The following is a 17346-nucleotide window of genomic DNA, read 5'->3' on the forward strand; positions in this document are numbered from 1 at the left end:
GAATAGTGCTACTTGTTTCCAGATTTCAAATTCATCAATTTCCTAATTGATTGCTTTATAATAATTAATGAGAGTTATTGTGGCATAATAGTGAAAGAGCTATCTTTTGATGCCAGAAAGAACTGGGTTCAATATCCTCTCTTGACACATACTAGCAGTGGAAGTTATTTAATCTCTGAGTACTCTAGGCAAGTTTCTAAGACTATAAATTGTACATAAGGGGCTGGCTGACCTGTATTGTTTGGCACATAACCTCAAAGAAAGTTCTCTGTAGCCAATAAAATTAAAGCCCATTCCTTATCTCTGTAACATTCACATAGCAGTATTATGTGAAAGTGTGAATCTTTTTTAAAAATACTGGGAATAGCACCTTTAATAAGTTCTCAACCATCTCTTTGCAGACAAAGTTGTTATCTATGCAAGAAGATAGAGAAACTGCTATTCAACAATATAAAAAATTAAAAGAAGAAATCCAAACTCTGCAGATTTACTACAGGTAAGATGATATCTATTTTAGCTTACTTGTATCTTTTTCTGCTTGATCTTACAACTTAAGGAAGTGTCCTTATGTGCGGAGGTCCGTGCTAGCTCCTCTGAAGGGCTCAGGATAAGCAAAAGTCCTTGCCCCACATTGTGGGTGCCAATATGTAAAGTTCTGTTATCTCCAGAAACTGCCAATTGCTCTCTGGGAGGAGATATGCTGTCTCAACTCAATCTCTGGGCCAGATTCTTCTTCCTGTAGAGAGCTGCCAACTTTGATGTAGAGTAGAGACTCCTCCTCCTCCAAAGTGCTGCCTACTTTTATCCTCCCAGATAATGGGTGTGGAATAACTCAGGGGCTTCTGGGAAAAAATACTTCAACCAATGAACTTGCTCCTCTTAAACATTAAGCTCCTCCCCAGAAGTTCAAAGGGGCAAAACTCCCCTTAAATGCTGGAACTAGAGAATTGTTAAGTACTGACTTAGCACTTAGTAGGAAACTGTCATCTCATTATCTCATTAGCCTTTAGTAAGAACCTAACATTTATGAAATAAAATTCTGTTCAATTAAACTTTTTATCATGAAAAAAAAAAAATATATATATATATATATGTGTGTGTGTGTGTGTGTGTGTGTGTGTGTGTGTGTGTACGTTGCATCATAAAACCTCTTACAACTTTGTTTCCCCTTCATTAATAAAATATTGTTAGTATATATGGAATATGATATGGAATATCTACATATGTGTGTATATGTATATTTTTCTTATATACATAGTGTTGCCTATTGAATTCATTTCCAACATGAGTAGGTTTCAGAATTGAGTCCTCCTTCTCCCCTCTTAATGCCTCTCCATCTATTCTTCCTCTATACCTCATTTATATAACATGATTACTATTTTTAACTTAACTCTGCCAATCTTTCTTTTGAGCTGTCCTATTGTTGATATGAATATTAAACAAATAATATACATTTCTCATGTAAAAAATAAACTATTTGTCCATGGTTAAACAATTTGTCCATGTAAAGTTCCTTAAAATTGATCACTGATATTGGCTTTTATATGCCCCACTAAATCTTCTCTCACAAGTATGCTGGTTCCTTCTTGCCCAGGACTGCATCTCAAAAGCATAGTTGGGTCTTGTGTTCCCAGTCTTCAGAGGCTCATTCAACCTCCCACTCACAAACAGATTAGCTGATGAAAGTCTCTGTGGTTCTTGCTGAGGCTCCAGCCATACCCACCTAGCCCCAGAGGTTCCCACTTGGGGTTTCTGTGAAGTTAGTCCAGAGGTGTTTGCACTTCACACAGGTTAATCCCAGCCCCAGATCTTCAGATCTTCTAGGGCTGTACTGATGATCCCAGTTCTTTGCTAAATCTTCTTGATTTTTCATGACTCTATGCTCTTTGCCTTGAGATGCAAATTTGTTTTATTTGTGAAGAAATTGGGAGAGTTTGAAATTTACCAGTCTATTCCATCATCTTCCCAGAATCCTTCCCTCACTGCCAGTTTGAAAAAAGAAAAAAAAAACCACCACCTAGTGCTACCTTTATTAAGTCTGTTCACTACCTATTCCCCCTTGATGGTAATGGTAGCCCAGTTCATCCCTTTGGAACAGGACTTCAATGAGGAATTTCTTCAAAACATCATAATCTCTCTTTTCCTCAATCCATTTGCATTGACATTCCACACCCCTGACCTACTCCTCTACTCCACTTCAGCTACACATCCCTTGATCCAATCAAATCTTGATCTCACCATTAATTTAACTATCTCTTGGGCTATCTCTTCTGCTCTGTCTACACTTTCCTCCCTTCCCAAACTTGACCCCACAGTTAATCAGTTTACTCCATCCTGTCCTCTGTTCTTGAATCCCCTACTCCCAATATCTGCCATTTTTGTACTTACTCACTTGTACAATGTCTAGCACATAATACATGCTTAATAGATGTTTATTGAGCAGAATGGAATGAAACTGAGAGAATCCACTGAGCAAAGTCCATTATAAATTAGTTATCAAATTCCAACTAGCCCTTCACCTCAGCAAAACAATCCTGTTATTATTCCTAATTGATTTTCTATCCACTTTTACTCCAGGCCTTCTCTTTTTCCTCTATTTTTCTCATACCATTCTCTGTCCCCTTTCTTTCAGCTACAAATATTGCCTCTTTAATTACAAAATGCATAGGGTTCATTGTAAGTTCCCTCTTCTCATTTCTGCCTCTCAAATTTCTCTAACATCATTTCTCATACTCTTTTCATTCCAGTCTTTGGTCAAGAGGTGATCCTTTTTCTTGCCAAGGCCACTTACTCTACATGTATTCTTACTCACCCTCTCCTATGTTCTCCAGCATATTGTCCCCAAAATAATTTTCTCTCTGTCTAATCTTCAGTGTCTCCATACCTACTGTTTTTCCCCCACACTGCCTACAAACTTGATCAGGTTTCATGCATTCTGAAAAACTCTCATTAGATCCAAACATTCTTTAGATCTCTCTTTTCACAAATTGTTTGAAAAAAAAGTTTTATTCACTTATCACCTCTTTTAAGTTTGACTTCTAAAGTCAATAAATTAAAGAAACTCTCTAAAACTCTCTCTTAATTAACCAATCTGATGACCTTTTGAATATAACAGCAATGAGTATAATAATAATTTTCATCCTTGTTGTGGTCTCTGAAAGTTTCTCTTAAACACTCTCTTCTCTCTATGTTTTTATGGCACTGATGTCTCTTGCTTTTTCTTAAACATATCTAACTACTCCTTCTCAAGTTCTCATTTTCTGACTTATTTTCTATACCACATCTCCTAACTGTGTTGATTCCTCTGTCTGGCTTCTCTTTTATTCTTTCTCCCTAGTAGGCAACACCCTCCATGGATTTAATTATTTCTTGTTAACTTATAAAGTTGTATATTAACCATACCATTTCTCCTGGCCTCCAACATATTGAATATTTTAAGATGCATGACACATAGCATCTTAAATTCCATTGTTTTAAACATAAAAAAATTGCCTTTTCCCTTTCTAGACTTTCCCTATCTCTATCAAGGCCAGCACCAGCCTATTCTATTTTTATTAAATATTTTGGCTGTTTGATTCAAAAATCCAGGTTAGCACAACATGTATTAGTATGGGAGCATGAACAATACTCGAATAATTATTATTTCCTAATAATAATGGAGATATCTAGAAGACAAAAAACGAGGGGATTTTATGCTACACAAAGAATATATGTGTGCGCGCACACACACACACACACACACACACACACACAATCTTGCCTTCCCAGGTAGAAGATAAGCTCAACTGAGGCAGCACTTATTTTATTTCTGTGTTTTTATCTCCAGAGCTTAGCAGAATGTCTGGCATATAGTAAGTGCTTATCACTTTCAGGACTTACTGATTTATTGATTTCTTCATATTTTCATTCTTACTGCCTTTATTCATAAACTATTTGACATTGTGATCACAAGAGGTTAATCTCCATCATAACACAATAATGATTACAAATTTGGGTGCAAAGTTAGCAGATATTTCCTGTAAGGTGCCAATCCTTAATTTGTCTAGGTTCAGGATTGTACTTATAATCACATTGTAAAAGATCAGCAGAGACAGGGGTTCCATTATTTCTACTGGCAAACAGTGCAAGAACTCTAATATGGAAAAGCTAATTTGATCCTAGCTGTATCTTTTTTGCAACTTAAACACAGTTACACTTTTTATCTTTATTACAAATAAATGGAAGAAAATTGTTCAGCAAAAGATATTCTTTCTAACACACCCACAAAAATAGGTGCTGAAACTTCTAATCTTTTTGAAATGTCTTTTATTCATTACAATAACTTTCTCACTAATTTGAAGGAAATTATTATTATTATTTTTTTTTGCTGAGGCAATTGGGGTTAAGTGACTTGCCCGGGGTCACACAGCTAAGATGTAGAGGACCGCAAATATTGGGGAACTCTGAGGGGAAAAGTATACTTGAAGCAGGGATACTTACAGCAGGGTATTTACTCAGTGTGATTGGTGAGATAATGGTTCTCTAGTTCACATATACTTAGTGTGATGTAATGATGCAATAACTCTAGTTGGCATATACTTAGTGTGATATGGTGATGTAATGGTTCTACAGTTGACACATGCTCAGTGTACCAGATGCAATTGTACTAGCATATTTAAGGGCTGAGAGGACTAGAGATGAGAGTGTGAGCTCAAGCTCAATCTCAGACTCCAGACTCCTGAATCCATCCTTGACCATCCTTATGGTGGCTCTCCTGCCTTCATCACTTCTCCATCTAAGACCAAGGTCCGTCCAGATCATCTCTAGAATACTAGGACATTACACTAGGAAGCGTTAAGTGTCTGAAGCCAGATTTTGAACTCAGGTCCTCCTGACTAAAGGGCTGGTGCTCTATCCACTGCACCACCTAGCTGTCCCGGAAATTAAAATTTTGAGCAACATGAGTGTAGAGGGCCAGAACCCTGGAGAAGTATACTTGAAACAAGGATCTATACTTACAATAAGGTATTAACTCAGTTCATACATATTCAGTAGCTGTAACGATGCAATTGTAATAGCGTATTTAAGGACTGAGAGGATTGTAAATGAGATATAACTATCTTTGACCATCCTCCTGGTGGCTCTCCTGCTTCCTACATTCCTCCACTAAGATCAGACTAGGTCAAACTGTGACAGACACAGGAGACAGACTGTAAAGGAGACAATAAAGACTCTAGACTCTATTCCTGATCATTCTCATGGTGTCTATCCTGCTGAAACCAAGGCCCTTTTCCGGAGGATCTCTAGAAAGCTAGCCTAAACATTACAGGTAAATATTTGTAGAATTATAAAACTTTATACAATTATCATTTTCTATTTTCTTTTGATACAGTATATTCAACCCTTTCCCTTTCACTCACTATTATGATACTCTTAACAGATCTATGTCCGAATTAGAGCAAGAAGTTTTATAAGAATTAGACTTGGGGCAGCTATGTGGCACAGTGGATAGAGCACCAGCCTTGAATTCAGGAAGACACGAGTTCAAATCTGATCTCAGACACTTAACACTTCCTAGCTGTGTGACCCTAGGCAAGTCACTTAACCCCAGCCTAAAATAAATAAATGAATGAATGAATGAATAAATAAATAAATAAAAAAGAATTAGACTTGTACTTTGAAGTACCAATTCACACCTATCAGATTGGCTAAGATGAAAGGAAAAGGTAATGACAAATGTTAGAGAGGATGTGGGAAAACTGGGACACTAATACATTATTGGTGAAGATGTGAAGTGATCTTACCATTCTGAAAAGCAATTTGAAACTATGCTCAAAGGGCTATCCAACTGTGCATATTCTATAATATATCAGTGTCTCCACTGGGTATGTATCCCACAGAGACTATATAAAAAATGGAAAGGGACCCAACATGTGCAAAAATGTGAGTAGTAGGCCTTTTTGTGGTGGCAAGGAACTGGAAACTGAGGGGAAGACCATCAATTGGAAAATGATAAGTTATGACATATGAATGTTGTGGGATATTATTGTACTATAACAAACAATTAGCAGGACAATTTCAGAAAGGACTGGAGAGAATTATATGGACTCATGCTAAGTGAAGTGAGTAGAATTAAGAGAACATTGTACACAGAATATTTTCTAAAAAAGGAAAAAGGATGTACATGTGCAAAAATGTTTATAGCAATTGTTTTTGTGGTGGCAATTAATTGGAAATTGAATGGTTGCTCATCAATTGAGGACTGGTTGGATAAACTAAGGTATATGAAGGTGATGGATTATTGGTCTATAAGAAATGACTGATTTTAGAAAGGCCTGGAAAGATTTCATGCTGAATGAAGTGAGAAGAACCAGGAAAACATTGTACACAGTAACAAGAAGATTATGTGATGATCAAGTGTGATAGTCTTAACTCTTCTCATCAATAGAATGATCCAAGACAATATCAATAGACTAGGGATGAAAAATACCATCTCTATTCACATTCATAATTATGATTATCAGCAGTCCATTCACAGCCAAACCTTTCATTAATGTATGTTTCCTCTAACTGTCCCAGTAATATATATTTTCCCATCTAGGGATGTAAACAGTTTAAAACTTTAAATTTATATATATATATATATATATATATATATATATATATATATATATATATATATATATATATATATATATATATATATATATATATGTATATATGTATGTATATATAAAAGATATACATACATATTCCCCTATAAAAGATATACATACATATTCCCCTGTTTACCTTATTTATGTTTCTCTTGATTCCTGTCTTTGAAGATCAAATATTCTGGGGGGTTTTTTCAATAGAAGCAATTGAAAGTCTCTTACTTCATTGAAGATTCATCTTCTCCCCTAAAAGATGCTACTCAGTATCACTGGGTAGCTAATTCTTGGTTGTAACCCCAAGTTCTTTGCCTTCTGAAATATAGTATCCCAGGCCCTCACATCTTTAATTGTAGAGGCAATCAGATCCTGGGTAATTCTGACAGTTGCTTCTTGATGCTTGAATTGTTGAAAGTCTCTTACTTCATTGAAGATTCATCTTCTCCCCTAAGAGATGCTACTCAGTATCACTGGGTAGCTAATTCTTGGTTGTAACCCCAAGTTCTTTGCCTTCTGAAATATAGTATCCCAGGCCCTCACATCTTTAATTGTAGAGGCAATCAGATCCTGGGTAATTCTGACAGTTGCTTCTTGATGCTTGAATTGTTTTTGTCTGGCAGTTTGCTGTATTTTTTAACTTGAGATTATTGTTCTGGAGTTTTTGCAACAATGTTCCTTGAGATTTTTCTTGTGTGATCTCTTTCCAGAGATGATTGATGGATTCTTGCAATGACTATTTTCCCTTCTGGTTCTAGTATATCATCAAAGCAATTGTCACTGTTGAGCTCTTGAAGAATGCTATCTACATCCTTTTTATGGTCATGATCTTCAGGTAAACCAATAATTTTTAAATTGTCTCACATGGATCTACTTTTTAGGTTGGCTGTTTATCCAATGAGGTATTTTACATTTTCTTCTATTTTTTTCATTCTTTTTAGTTTGTTTGACTGATTCCTGATGTCTCATAGAGTCATTACATTCTATTTCTTCCTTTCTAATTTTTAATGTGATTTTCTTCAGTTAGGTATTCTTCTTAGGTATTCTTTTCCCATTTGATTAATTCCACTTTTCAAGGTATTATTTTCTTCAGGGGATTTTATTTTTTACATTTGGCCATTTTTTAAGGAATTGATTATATTTTTAAGAAATTTTTTTTCATTTTTTCTTTCCTTTTCCAAACTATTGATTCTCTTTTGAATACCTTTCATTTTTTTCTAATTTTTCTTCTCTTATTTTCTTATTTTCCTTTTCAAATCTTGTATGAGTATTTTCAACAAGCCTTTTTGGCCCTGAGAACAATTCAAATCATTCTTTGAGATTTCCTCTGTGAACATTTTGTTCCCATCTGAGTCAGTATTTTGGTGCTCCCTATTACCAGCTTTCTATAGTTAAAATTCTTTTCTGTTTCTTGCTCATTTTCTTTCCTTGCCTTTTTTTTCCTCTTTTGTGCCTTTGATAGTTGAGCTCTGCTTCTGAGGCAAAGAGGGCACTGTTCCAAGCTTTTTGTAAAGATCTGAGCTTTGACTTTGAGCATATCCCCCTGTTTGTTGTCTTGTTCACACCAGGAATAGTTCTACCTGCTCTTTTCAAGAAATAGCCTTAAAACCCAGGCTAGCAATTTGACTTCTGGGCAGACCCACTGGTCTGCCCTGCTACTGAGCCAGAATCAAATGTCTCATTTGCTTATCTAATTTGATTAAAATCCTCTTATTGTCTTTCCCAGACTCTGTCTGAGCTGGGCTGAACACTTCTTTCACTCCAGTGAGACTATCATTTCTTGAAGTTCTTCCAATCTATCTGGATTTGTTCAGAGGCTTAGTTTCATGTAGTTTTCAAGGGAAACTAAGCAGCTTTTTGGCTTCATTCTGCCTTCTTGGCTTCACCCCAAAAACCCCAGAATCCTAGAATTGACCACATAGTTTTCTGATGTTGAACCATTTGATAATGTTAGGGACTTTGGTGGGAAGAATTTTCTTGAGTAATGAGGATTATGATGTAAAAGAGAAGAAAGAAAATTATCTCATTATGAATGATTTTTACCATTTTTATACATTAAGAAACTGGTTCAGAGAGGCTAAATGACTCTAAATGATCTGGTCACACAAATACTGTCAGAGATGACTTAGGAACCCAGAACATCCTAGTGCCAAATCTGGCTTTATCTATTTGTGTAAATCAAGTACAAGGTGTTTGTTTTAAGAGATTATTTGTCTAACATATTGCATTAGCATCTTTTAATGCTCTTTATTTTTCATGTAAAAATATAAGGAAGTACATATGTTTTGTGGCATTATTTCAGACAGAATGTGGTTTCAATTACTCAAATAGAAATGTTGATTTGAATCAATCACACCTTATTCTGTCAGTATCTATTAATATCTCCTTCTGCACCCTTTTAATTTTTAAATTAACTTAGTCTGTTAGTTATATTATTATTTCAAAAATAATGTTTGTAAGACAAATTTACTACTTTTTGAGTTGCCTCAAGTTAATGGTGTTTTAAGCAATTTTAGAACCCTTTAGAGAGTTTTATTTCTCAATTGAATTGTTTGCTTCTTTTTAATTTACCAAGAATTTGTCTCTATATGTTAGGAAAAAAAGAGTTGACATTTTACTTTTTTATTTAAAATAAAGAAGTAAGTGCTATTCAAAATGATGTATCTTTTTTAAGGAGCTAAATGCATTGCCAATTGGTGTATTAATTTAGTCCTAAAATGTTTCACCAAGTAAGATTATGAAACTCTAAGGGGTCAAAAATTATACTTAGTACATGATTTTCCCCCTGTTATTATAAACTGGTAGTGCTGCATTCCAAAGTTCAGGGGACATAATAATGACATCTTCTTTAATTAAATAAATGTCCAAGTCCCAGTATTTACTGATTTGCAGTGCTTCCTTACGTTTCCTTTTGCTTAAAGAAAATGTAAATTGAAGTATTGACATGATAGCTGGATCCTATTGTTTATTGCTTGTAGAACAGGATTTAATTGACTTACTTAAAGTGATATTTGTGGTTTAATGTATGTAACCTGTCACTTGTTACCAGAGGCCCAAACTGATATTTATACAAGCTCAATCTTAGGATTCCTAGCTCTCTTTGATTCTTGCCCTCAATTGGAATAATTCTAGGAAAATCCAGGTCTGATTACTCCTAAGCACTCCTTAGTACGTTAGTTTTCCCTCCTTCAAGCAAAAGACTAACAGTAAGCATATAATAATTTAATAATTATTTGGAACAGAGAAAATGTTAATATCCTAGCTCCCCCTTAGTTAATACAATAGTAAATAAATACACCCCACCTTCCTGGCAGGTATTGTTTCTTACCATCTATCCCTAAAATGGTTTAGTCTCAAGGAAATCTAATAGGAAAAATCTGGTCAAAGTTGCAATAATTGTGACAAGGCCCATAATGTCATAGATGTTGTTATCCTGGTTGCATGTGGCTCCTCTCATCAGATCTGCCATCTCCTTTCATCTGCTTTATAGCTTCTTTTTACCTTCCTGAGTCTTATAGTTCGTTGATATAGCCATTCATTTCTCTGGTTCCTTCTTATTCCCTTTTCTTTCTTCCTTTGGTCTTTGGTCTCTCAGAACCTGTGTCAGCCTACAATATTCCAGAAAATAGTCTTTCAATGATGTTTGCTATGTGCTCTCTTACCTCCTTCCCCTGTTCCTCACAAACTATTGGGAGAAATAAAGGTAAGTCAAAGTTACTTTTATGGCTTGCCAAGAACCCCAAGACCACAACTGCTGCTGCCTTTGCTTCTAATTGTTGATAACACTTTGTGTGTATTCTTGTGAATTTATGAATGTAAACCTACTTACATTTTCCTTTGTATATTTACATAGCAACTGCTAAATATTATACAGAATATAGATCTAGGATTAGGCTCATAATTTTAATGCCTCAGATAAGAACCAAACATCGAGGAAAGACTTACATTCAATTGTGTTTAATGTCTCCATCTTCTGTACAAATCTCGTATTATTTTAGGAAAACCAGGGGTGGAGGCTGGGAAATAAGGGGTGTAAGTCTACCATATATGAGTATATATTATGAGCAAACTCATATATACTTTTTATTTTCGGTTTTGTCCATACCTTTGTATATAAAGATGACACCATGACTCATAACTTATAGAGCTTGCACAGTGGTAATAGCTTTGTACTGAACCATGTACTCGATCCCAGTTCAATTTATGCATTGAAAAAATATTATTTCCTGGTTTTGATGGGAAATGATTTTTTCTATTTAGACTTCATTAATACCTGCTTTAAACTAGTAGTAGAAAACTCAAAAAGAAAGAAACTGATCTCTATAAGCCACATTGACTTAAAAACCCATAAATTAACATTTTTTTTCCATTTTAATTTACTTTGTTTAACATTTCTAAATTGCATTTTAATCTGATTTGGGCCTAATTAGAATCTTGCTGGCTTGCCTCTGGCTGTGGACACCTGTGATAAAATAGCTGTGCTATTTGAGTCTCCTAATTTTTTGAACAGAAAGATGTGCTCATACATATATTTGTTCTTGAAATATACATACTTTATTCTTGAAAAGTTCAACCTATATAACTCCTGAGGTCCCTTCTAGTTCTAATTCCAATATCACACCATGCTATAAAGTTATAAAACATTCAGAGGAAGGAGCCAGAGTACTTGGAAGTCCTTGAGATTTATTTCTATAGGAGAACCAGTTGAAAGAGGCATTTAGCATTAATAAGAGATGATCTGTGGGGTAAAAATAGTTCTACTTTAGTACTTATCAACCAGACTATCAACAGGCCAATAAAGTAGGTGTTTATGTTTAAGACAGCATGCTTTGTATCTCAAGAGTTAACTTGTGGAAGAGGAATTAGATTTGCTCTGCTTGGTCCCACAGAGCAAAAGTAAGAGCAACAATTTGGCAAGTTTATACAATCTGGTTAAGGATTGATACAATGTACCCATGGACAAAAAAAAAAATCACTCTCAAAATGGGGGAAATATGGTTAGAGAGAAGTTCTTCTAAAAGATATGTGGGATATGTTTATAATCTTTATACAAGTCAGCCAGTGATATGGCAAGCAGAAATAGCTAATGCTGTCTTAGACTGCACAGAGAGGCCTAACTCCAGAGCAGAGGAAGAGAGGCCCCTTGAATGCCATATGCCCTTCTAATCTTCTTTGAGAGCAAGAATCATAGATTAAGCCTGGGAGCATCTAGATAAAGGAAAGTAAAAGGACTTGATCTCATCTCTTTTGAGTATTGATTAAAAGCATTGGAGATTCTTACTCTATAGAGAAGATGACTCAAGAGGGACACAGCAGTTGTTAAACTTACTCAATTAGGAGAGAACCAAGGGCAATGGGGAGGAAATTACAGAGGCCTATTCAAGATTACTGCCAGGAAAAATTTCCTATGCACATATATCCAAAATTTAGATTGGGCTTCCAGAACTCTTCAAACATAGACTGGACTACAAATCAGTTAGTGGTAATAGTGGATATTCCTTTCAGATGTGGATTGGACTGGGTAGATGTTTAAAAGTCCTTCCAACAAATTCTATGATTCTAGAAAATGATACATAATATTAGCTGCATATTATGCTTGTTAGATGTTCCTAAAAATTGAAAAATCATGTTTTGTTCAAGAAAACTCAAAGCTTTTGTCCTTGATTAAACAATTTTAGTTTTAGGAAAATACCATATATTTTATGTGAGTGGGAAAAACAGATAAGAAATACTGAATTGCAAATCCTTTTGTTACCGATTAGAAGCTATCAGAATAAGACTAATGTGGGAGGTAGTTTAATTGCCATTTTGTCCTTTAATTGATTGTTTAGGAATACTAGCTGGTAGAAGTAATTGTTCTATGTTGTGGGTACTTTAATTCTAATGTTTTAATTTGATCATTTTTATCTTTTTTTTAATGCACTCAAAATTTATATAAAGTATTTGATAAAGCTATTTAAATAATTGCCATGATTGTAGGATCTTAGCATAAAAAACAATGTATTTCAAAATGAAAAACTGCGGATGAAGATCACGATATAATAAAAACCAGTATCTGTAGACTTCTCAAGATCTACACTACTCTCTCTTCTACTGCTGTTGGCTTGGAGCACTAAGTTAATATTGACATGCTGATGATGTGACAGCAGTATTTCTGAGGCTGGATAACACTGTCAGTAAAGCCAAAGATCCTGGATTCACCACTGTGGTACTTTGCCATCAACTCCTTTCTACCTGTGCCTCTCCCTAAAAAATAAATATTTACCTGTGGTTGGACATTTAAATGTATAAATGTCCCAATCCCCGTAGCTATTTATGTTTGAATCTACAACTCTCTAACTTATCTTTTTCCATATTTCCAAAGAAAACATGTTTGGGTGTTTTTGTTTTTGTTTTTTTTCTTTTGTTTTGTTTTTAAAAATAAAAGCAAATACAGAATTTTCATTCAGTTCAGAAGCTTTAAACCCAAGTTGTGTAATATGACTTCTGAATTGATGTCTTAAATTTCATTTTCTATTGGTTCTAAGTCTTAAACCTTGGCAAGTTCTCTTTTTCCAATATAGTTTTAACATAAGGTTTGAATTAATTCTGTCTCATTATTTACTTTTTCTGAATCACAAGTACAAATGAAAGGTATGTGTCCTGTTTTGCAAATTAAATGAAAAAAAGGTGAAAAATCAGATTTTTCAATGACTGCTTCACTATTAAGCTATCAGTTTCTCAATCTCTTATGACTTAAAATTGAAATAGCAGCATTGTTTGTTATGTTACTGTTGTTAAATCATTCAGTTGTGTCCAACTCTTGGACCCCTTGCACCATAACACACCAGATCCTTGTATTCTGTTTCCCAAAATCTATTCAAGCTTATTGTGGTTGCTTCATGACACTATCCATTTCATCCTCTGCCATCTCCTTCTCCTTTTACCTTCAGTTTTTCCCAACACCAGGGTTTTTTCCAATGAATACTCTCTTCCCATTATGTGGCCAAAGTATTTAAGCTTTAGCTTCAATATTTGGCCTTCCAGCAAAGAGTTTGAATTAATTTTTTTAGCGCCACAATTCAAAACCATTGATTTCTGTGGTGTTTACTCTTCCTGATAGTCCAATTCTCCCAGCCATATATTGCTACTGGAATAGCTTTGACTATATGGATATTTGCCAGCAAGGTGATCAATCTTTGCTTTTTAGGATGCTGTCCATATTTGCCATAGCTTTCCTTCCAAAGAGCAAAATTCTTTTAATTTCATTGGAGTGATCATCCTGCAGTGATCTTTGTGTCTAAGAATATAAAATCTGACACAACTTTCATTTCTTCTTCCTTTATTTGTCAGGAAGCGATGGGACCAGTTGCCACGATATTTTTTGTTTTGTTTTGTTTGATGTTGGACTGCAAGCCAGCTTTTATACTACCTTCTTTATATTAATAAAGAGGCTTCTTAATTCTTCTTCACTTTCTGCCATCACAGTAGTATCTTCTGCATATCTGAGAGTGTTGATATTTCTCCCATCAACCTTAATTCTGGCTTTTGTTTGTCTAGCCTTTCATTTCACATGATGTACTCTGCATATAAGTTAGATAAATAAAGTGACAACATACAGCCTTGTTGTACTCCTTTTCCAGTTGGTTGTTCTGTGATTGATTCTGTTACTTCTTGGCCTCAGGAGACAAGTTAAATGATTGGGTACTTACTTCCATCATTTTGAGGATTTGCCACACAGTTAAGTTAAAGGCTTTAATGTAGTCAATGAAGTAAAAATAGATTTTTTTTCTGAAATATTCTTGCTTTCTCCATAACCCAGCAAGTGTTGGCACTCTATTTCTTCTGCCTCTTCAAAATCCACTCTGCTTTTCTAGTAATTCTTGGTTCACATGTTGCTAAAGCTAGCTTGCACAATCTTCAGTCATAACCTTGCTGACATGTGAAATGAGTACAGTTGTTCAATAATTTGACCATTTTTTGACATTGGTCTTATTTAGGATTGATACATAAACTCATCTTTTCTAATCCAGTAGTCATTGTCGAGTTTCCCAAATTTCCTGGCATATTATATGTAGCACTTTAACAGCATCATTTTTTTAGAATTTTAAGTAGTTCAGCTGGAAATCCATCATCTCCACAAGCTTTATTATTAGCAATACTTCCTAATGCCCACTTCACTTCATTCTCCAGAATATTTGGCTCTACATCACAAACCATACTATAATAGTTATTGCTAATGTTTACAATCTCATCTCTAATTTTTTTTGTAATTTTATTGCTTTATTATCTACAAATAATACATATAATATTTCTTTTGCACATTTGAATTGTATAGTTTTGTCTCCAAATACATGATCAATGTTTTGTGATGGTGTGATATGCTACTAAGAAAAAGGTATATTTCTTTTTTTAATGCATGAGTAATTTTAATTTTTTACAACATTATCCCTTGTATTCATTTTTCCAAATTTTCCCCTCCCTCCCTCTACTCCCTCCCCTATATGACAGGCAATCGCATACACATTAAATGTGTTACAGTATAACCTAGATACAATATATGTATATAAATCCAATTTTCTTGTTGCACGGTAAGAATTGTATTCCGAAGGTATAAGTAACCTGGGTAGATAGACAGTAGTGCAAACAGTTTACATTCAATTCCCAGCGTTCCTTCTCTGGGTGTAGCTGTTTCTGTCCATCATTGATCAACTGGAAGTGAGTTGGATCTTCTTTATGTTGAAGATATCCACTTCAATCAGAATATATCTTCATACAGTATTGTTGTTGAAGTGTATAGTGTATAGTATAGTGAGAATGGCTGAATAAGTTATGGTGGAATGTTATGGCATATTATTGTTCTGTAAGAAATGACCAGCAAGATGATTTCAGAGAGTACTGGAGAGACTTACATGAACTTCTGCTGAGTGAAATGAGCAGGACCAGGAGATCTTCAACGACAATACTATATGATGATCAATTCTATGGACAAGGCTCCAACAATGAGATGAGCCAAATCAGTTCCAATAGAGCAGTAATTAACTGAACCAGTGAAAGAACTCTGGGAGTTGACTATGAACCACTACATAGAATTCCCAATCCCTATATTTTTGTCTGCCTACATTTTTTACTTCCTTCAGAGGCTAATTGTATACTGTTTCAAAGTCTGATTCTTTTTGTACAGCAAAATAATTGTTTGGACATGTATACATATATTGCATTTAACTTATACTTTAACATATTTAACATGTATTGGTCAACCTGCCTCTGGGGGAAGGGATGGAGGAAGGAGGGAAAAGTTGAAATATAAGGTTTTGCAATTGTCAATGCTGGAAAATTACCTATGCATAAAACTTTTGTAAAAAAAAAAGAAAAGAAAAGAAAAGAAAGAAAGAAAAAAATCTCCTAATTTAGAATTCATATAAACACTTACTTATGTATAAACACTGAACTCAATTTTATAATTTAAGGAAGTTTGTGTCTGATGAAAATGTGCAGCAAATTGTCCTTTGGGAAACAGGTCCTCTAACCACTTTATACCAATTAGTGAACCCAGTAAAAATGTGTGCATGTATTTGTATGTCATTTGGGCAAAAAATATCAGTAAAGCTTTTATTTATTTTACATTATTTATGAATTTTGCAAGTGTGGCCAAAATAAGAAGCTCTGGGAAAGACCAAACAGAAAGACTAAATTGTATGTGGTAAATGCAACAAATTCCAGTGAATCACCCTATACAGCAAAACCAGGAACAATTAATTAAAGAGTCAATAACTGTTAAAAGTGAAAAAGGTCAAAAAGGATAAAAGCAGAGATTCTACCTGATTCCTTATCGATTAAAATTCTGAGAAACTCAAACTGCAGAATAAGAAGTCCAAAACAGAGATAAGTTCTTGAGAAGCATAAAAGGACAACTTAGGTTGCACTACCTCTATCTACAAACACATGTTGGTGTATAATACAGAACAGAAGAGGTACCTACTAGGGAACTGAACTGGTAAATTATGGGGACAAATACAGCCATATCTCATAGTTGAGAGCTTGTGAGCTGTGCAATGTGTGTACTTGCACAAATAAATGTCAGAGTTAAGAAGATAGTGCCTTGCTACTAAGCAGGATTTCCTAGGAAGCAGGGACCTTGTCAAAGTTTAGCATGCTTGCTCATTGCCAGTATATTATGAATTTGCCATCTCAAAACAATCACTAAGTATAATAGAAATTTAATTTTGCAATTGTATTTATGACTTTTTTCCTCTTTTAACTTGGATTTCTTTACAGACGTTATCTCATTTATCTTCACAGTATTTTAGGGAACAGGTATTACCTTTACAAAGAGAGAATGTGAAATACTGGGAGATTAACTGATTTCCCCAAGGTTACACTCAGGTCAGTAACAGAGCCAAGAATATAAACCAATTTGCCTAAAACTCAGATCTTTGCTCTCTCCACTAGACTGCCCTCCCCACCCCCACTCCAAACATGTTAATCTTCACCTTTTACCTCAGACATACAAGTGCAGCTAAACTGGTACTTCAGCATTATTTTCCAGATTTGGATAGGCTTGATATGCTTATTTCACAAATGAGACCATGTGAGAGACATGTTAAAACAGTAAAAGAATATGACCTACTTTGGATCTAATAGTCTTTGTGTTCAACCAAACTGTACAAATTACAACTATAAAAACTATACAAATTCCAGACGTGTCTGGAAATACAAATAGAATCACTGCTTTTAG

General features: G+C 34.7%; 1 protein-coding gene across 1 annotated transcript in view; it reads left to right on the top strand.

Annotated features, from left to right (window-relative positions):
* The first annotated feature begins 399 nt into the window (after nucleotides 1-399).
* The window catches only part of LOC141556503 (mirror-image polydactyly gene 1 protein-like), a 175378-nt gene continuing 158431 nt past the window's right edge, over nucleotides 400-17346 (top strand). Inside the window, exon 1 of the mRNA XM_074290703.1 lies at nucleotides 400-496. Coding sequence (XP_074146804.1) covers nucleotides 417-496 — 80 coding nt within the window. The 5' untranslated portion in view covers nucleotides 400-416. The remainder of the gene's footprint in view (nucleotides 497-17346) is intronic.

Source organism: Sminthopsis crassicaudata, chromosome 2 (assembly GCF_048593235.1).
Source record: "Sminthopsis crassicaudata isolate SCR6 chromosome 2, ASM4859323v1, whole genome shotgun sequence".
NCBI lineage: Eukaryota > Metazoa > Chordata > Mammalia > Dasyuromorphia > Dasyuridae > Sminthopsis > Sminthopsis crassicaudata.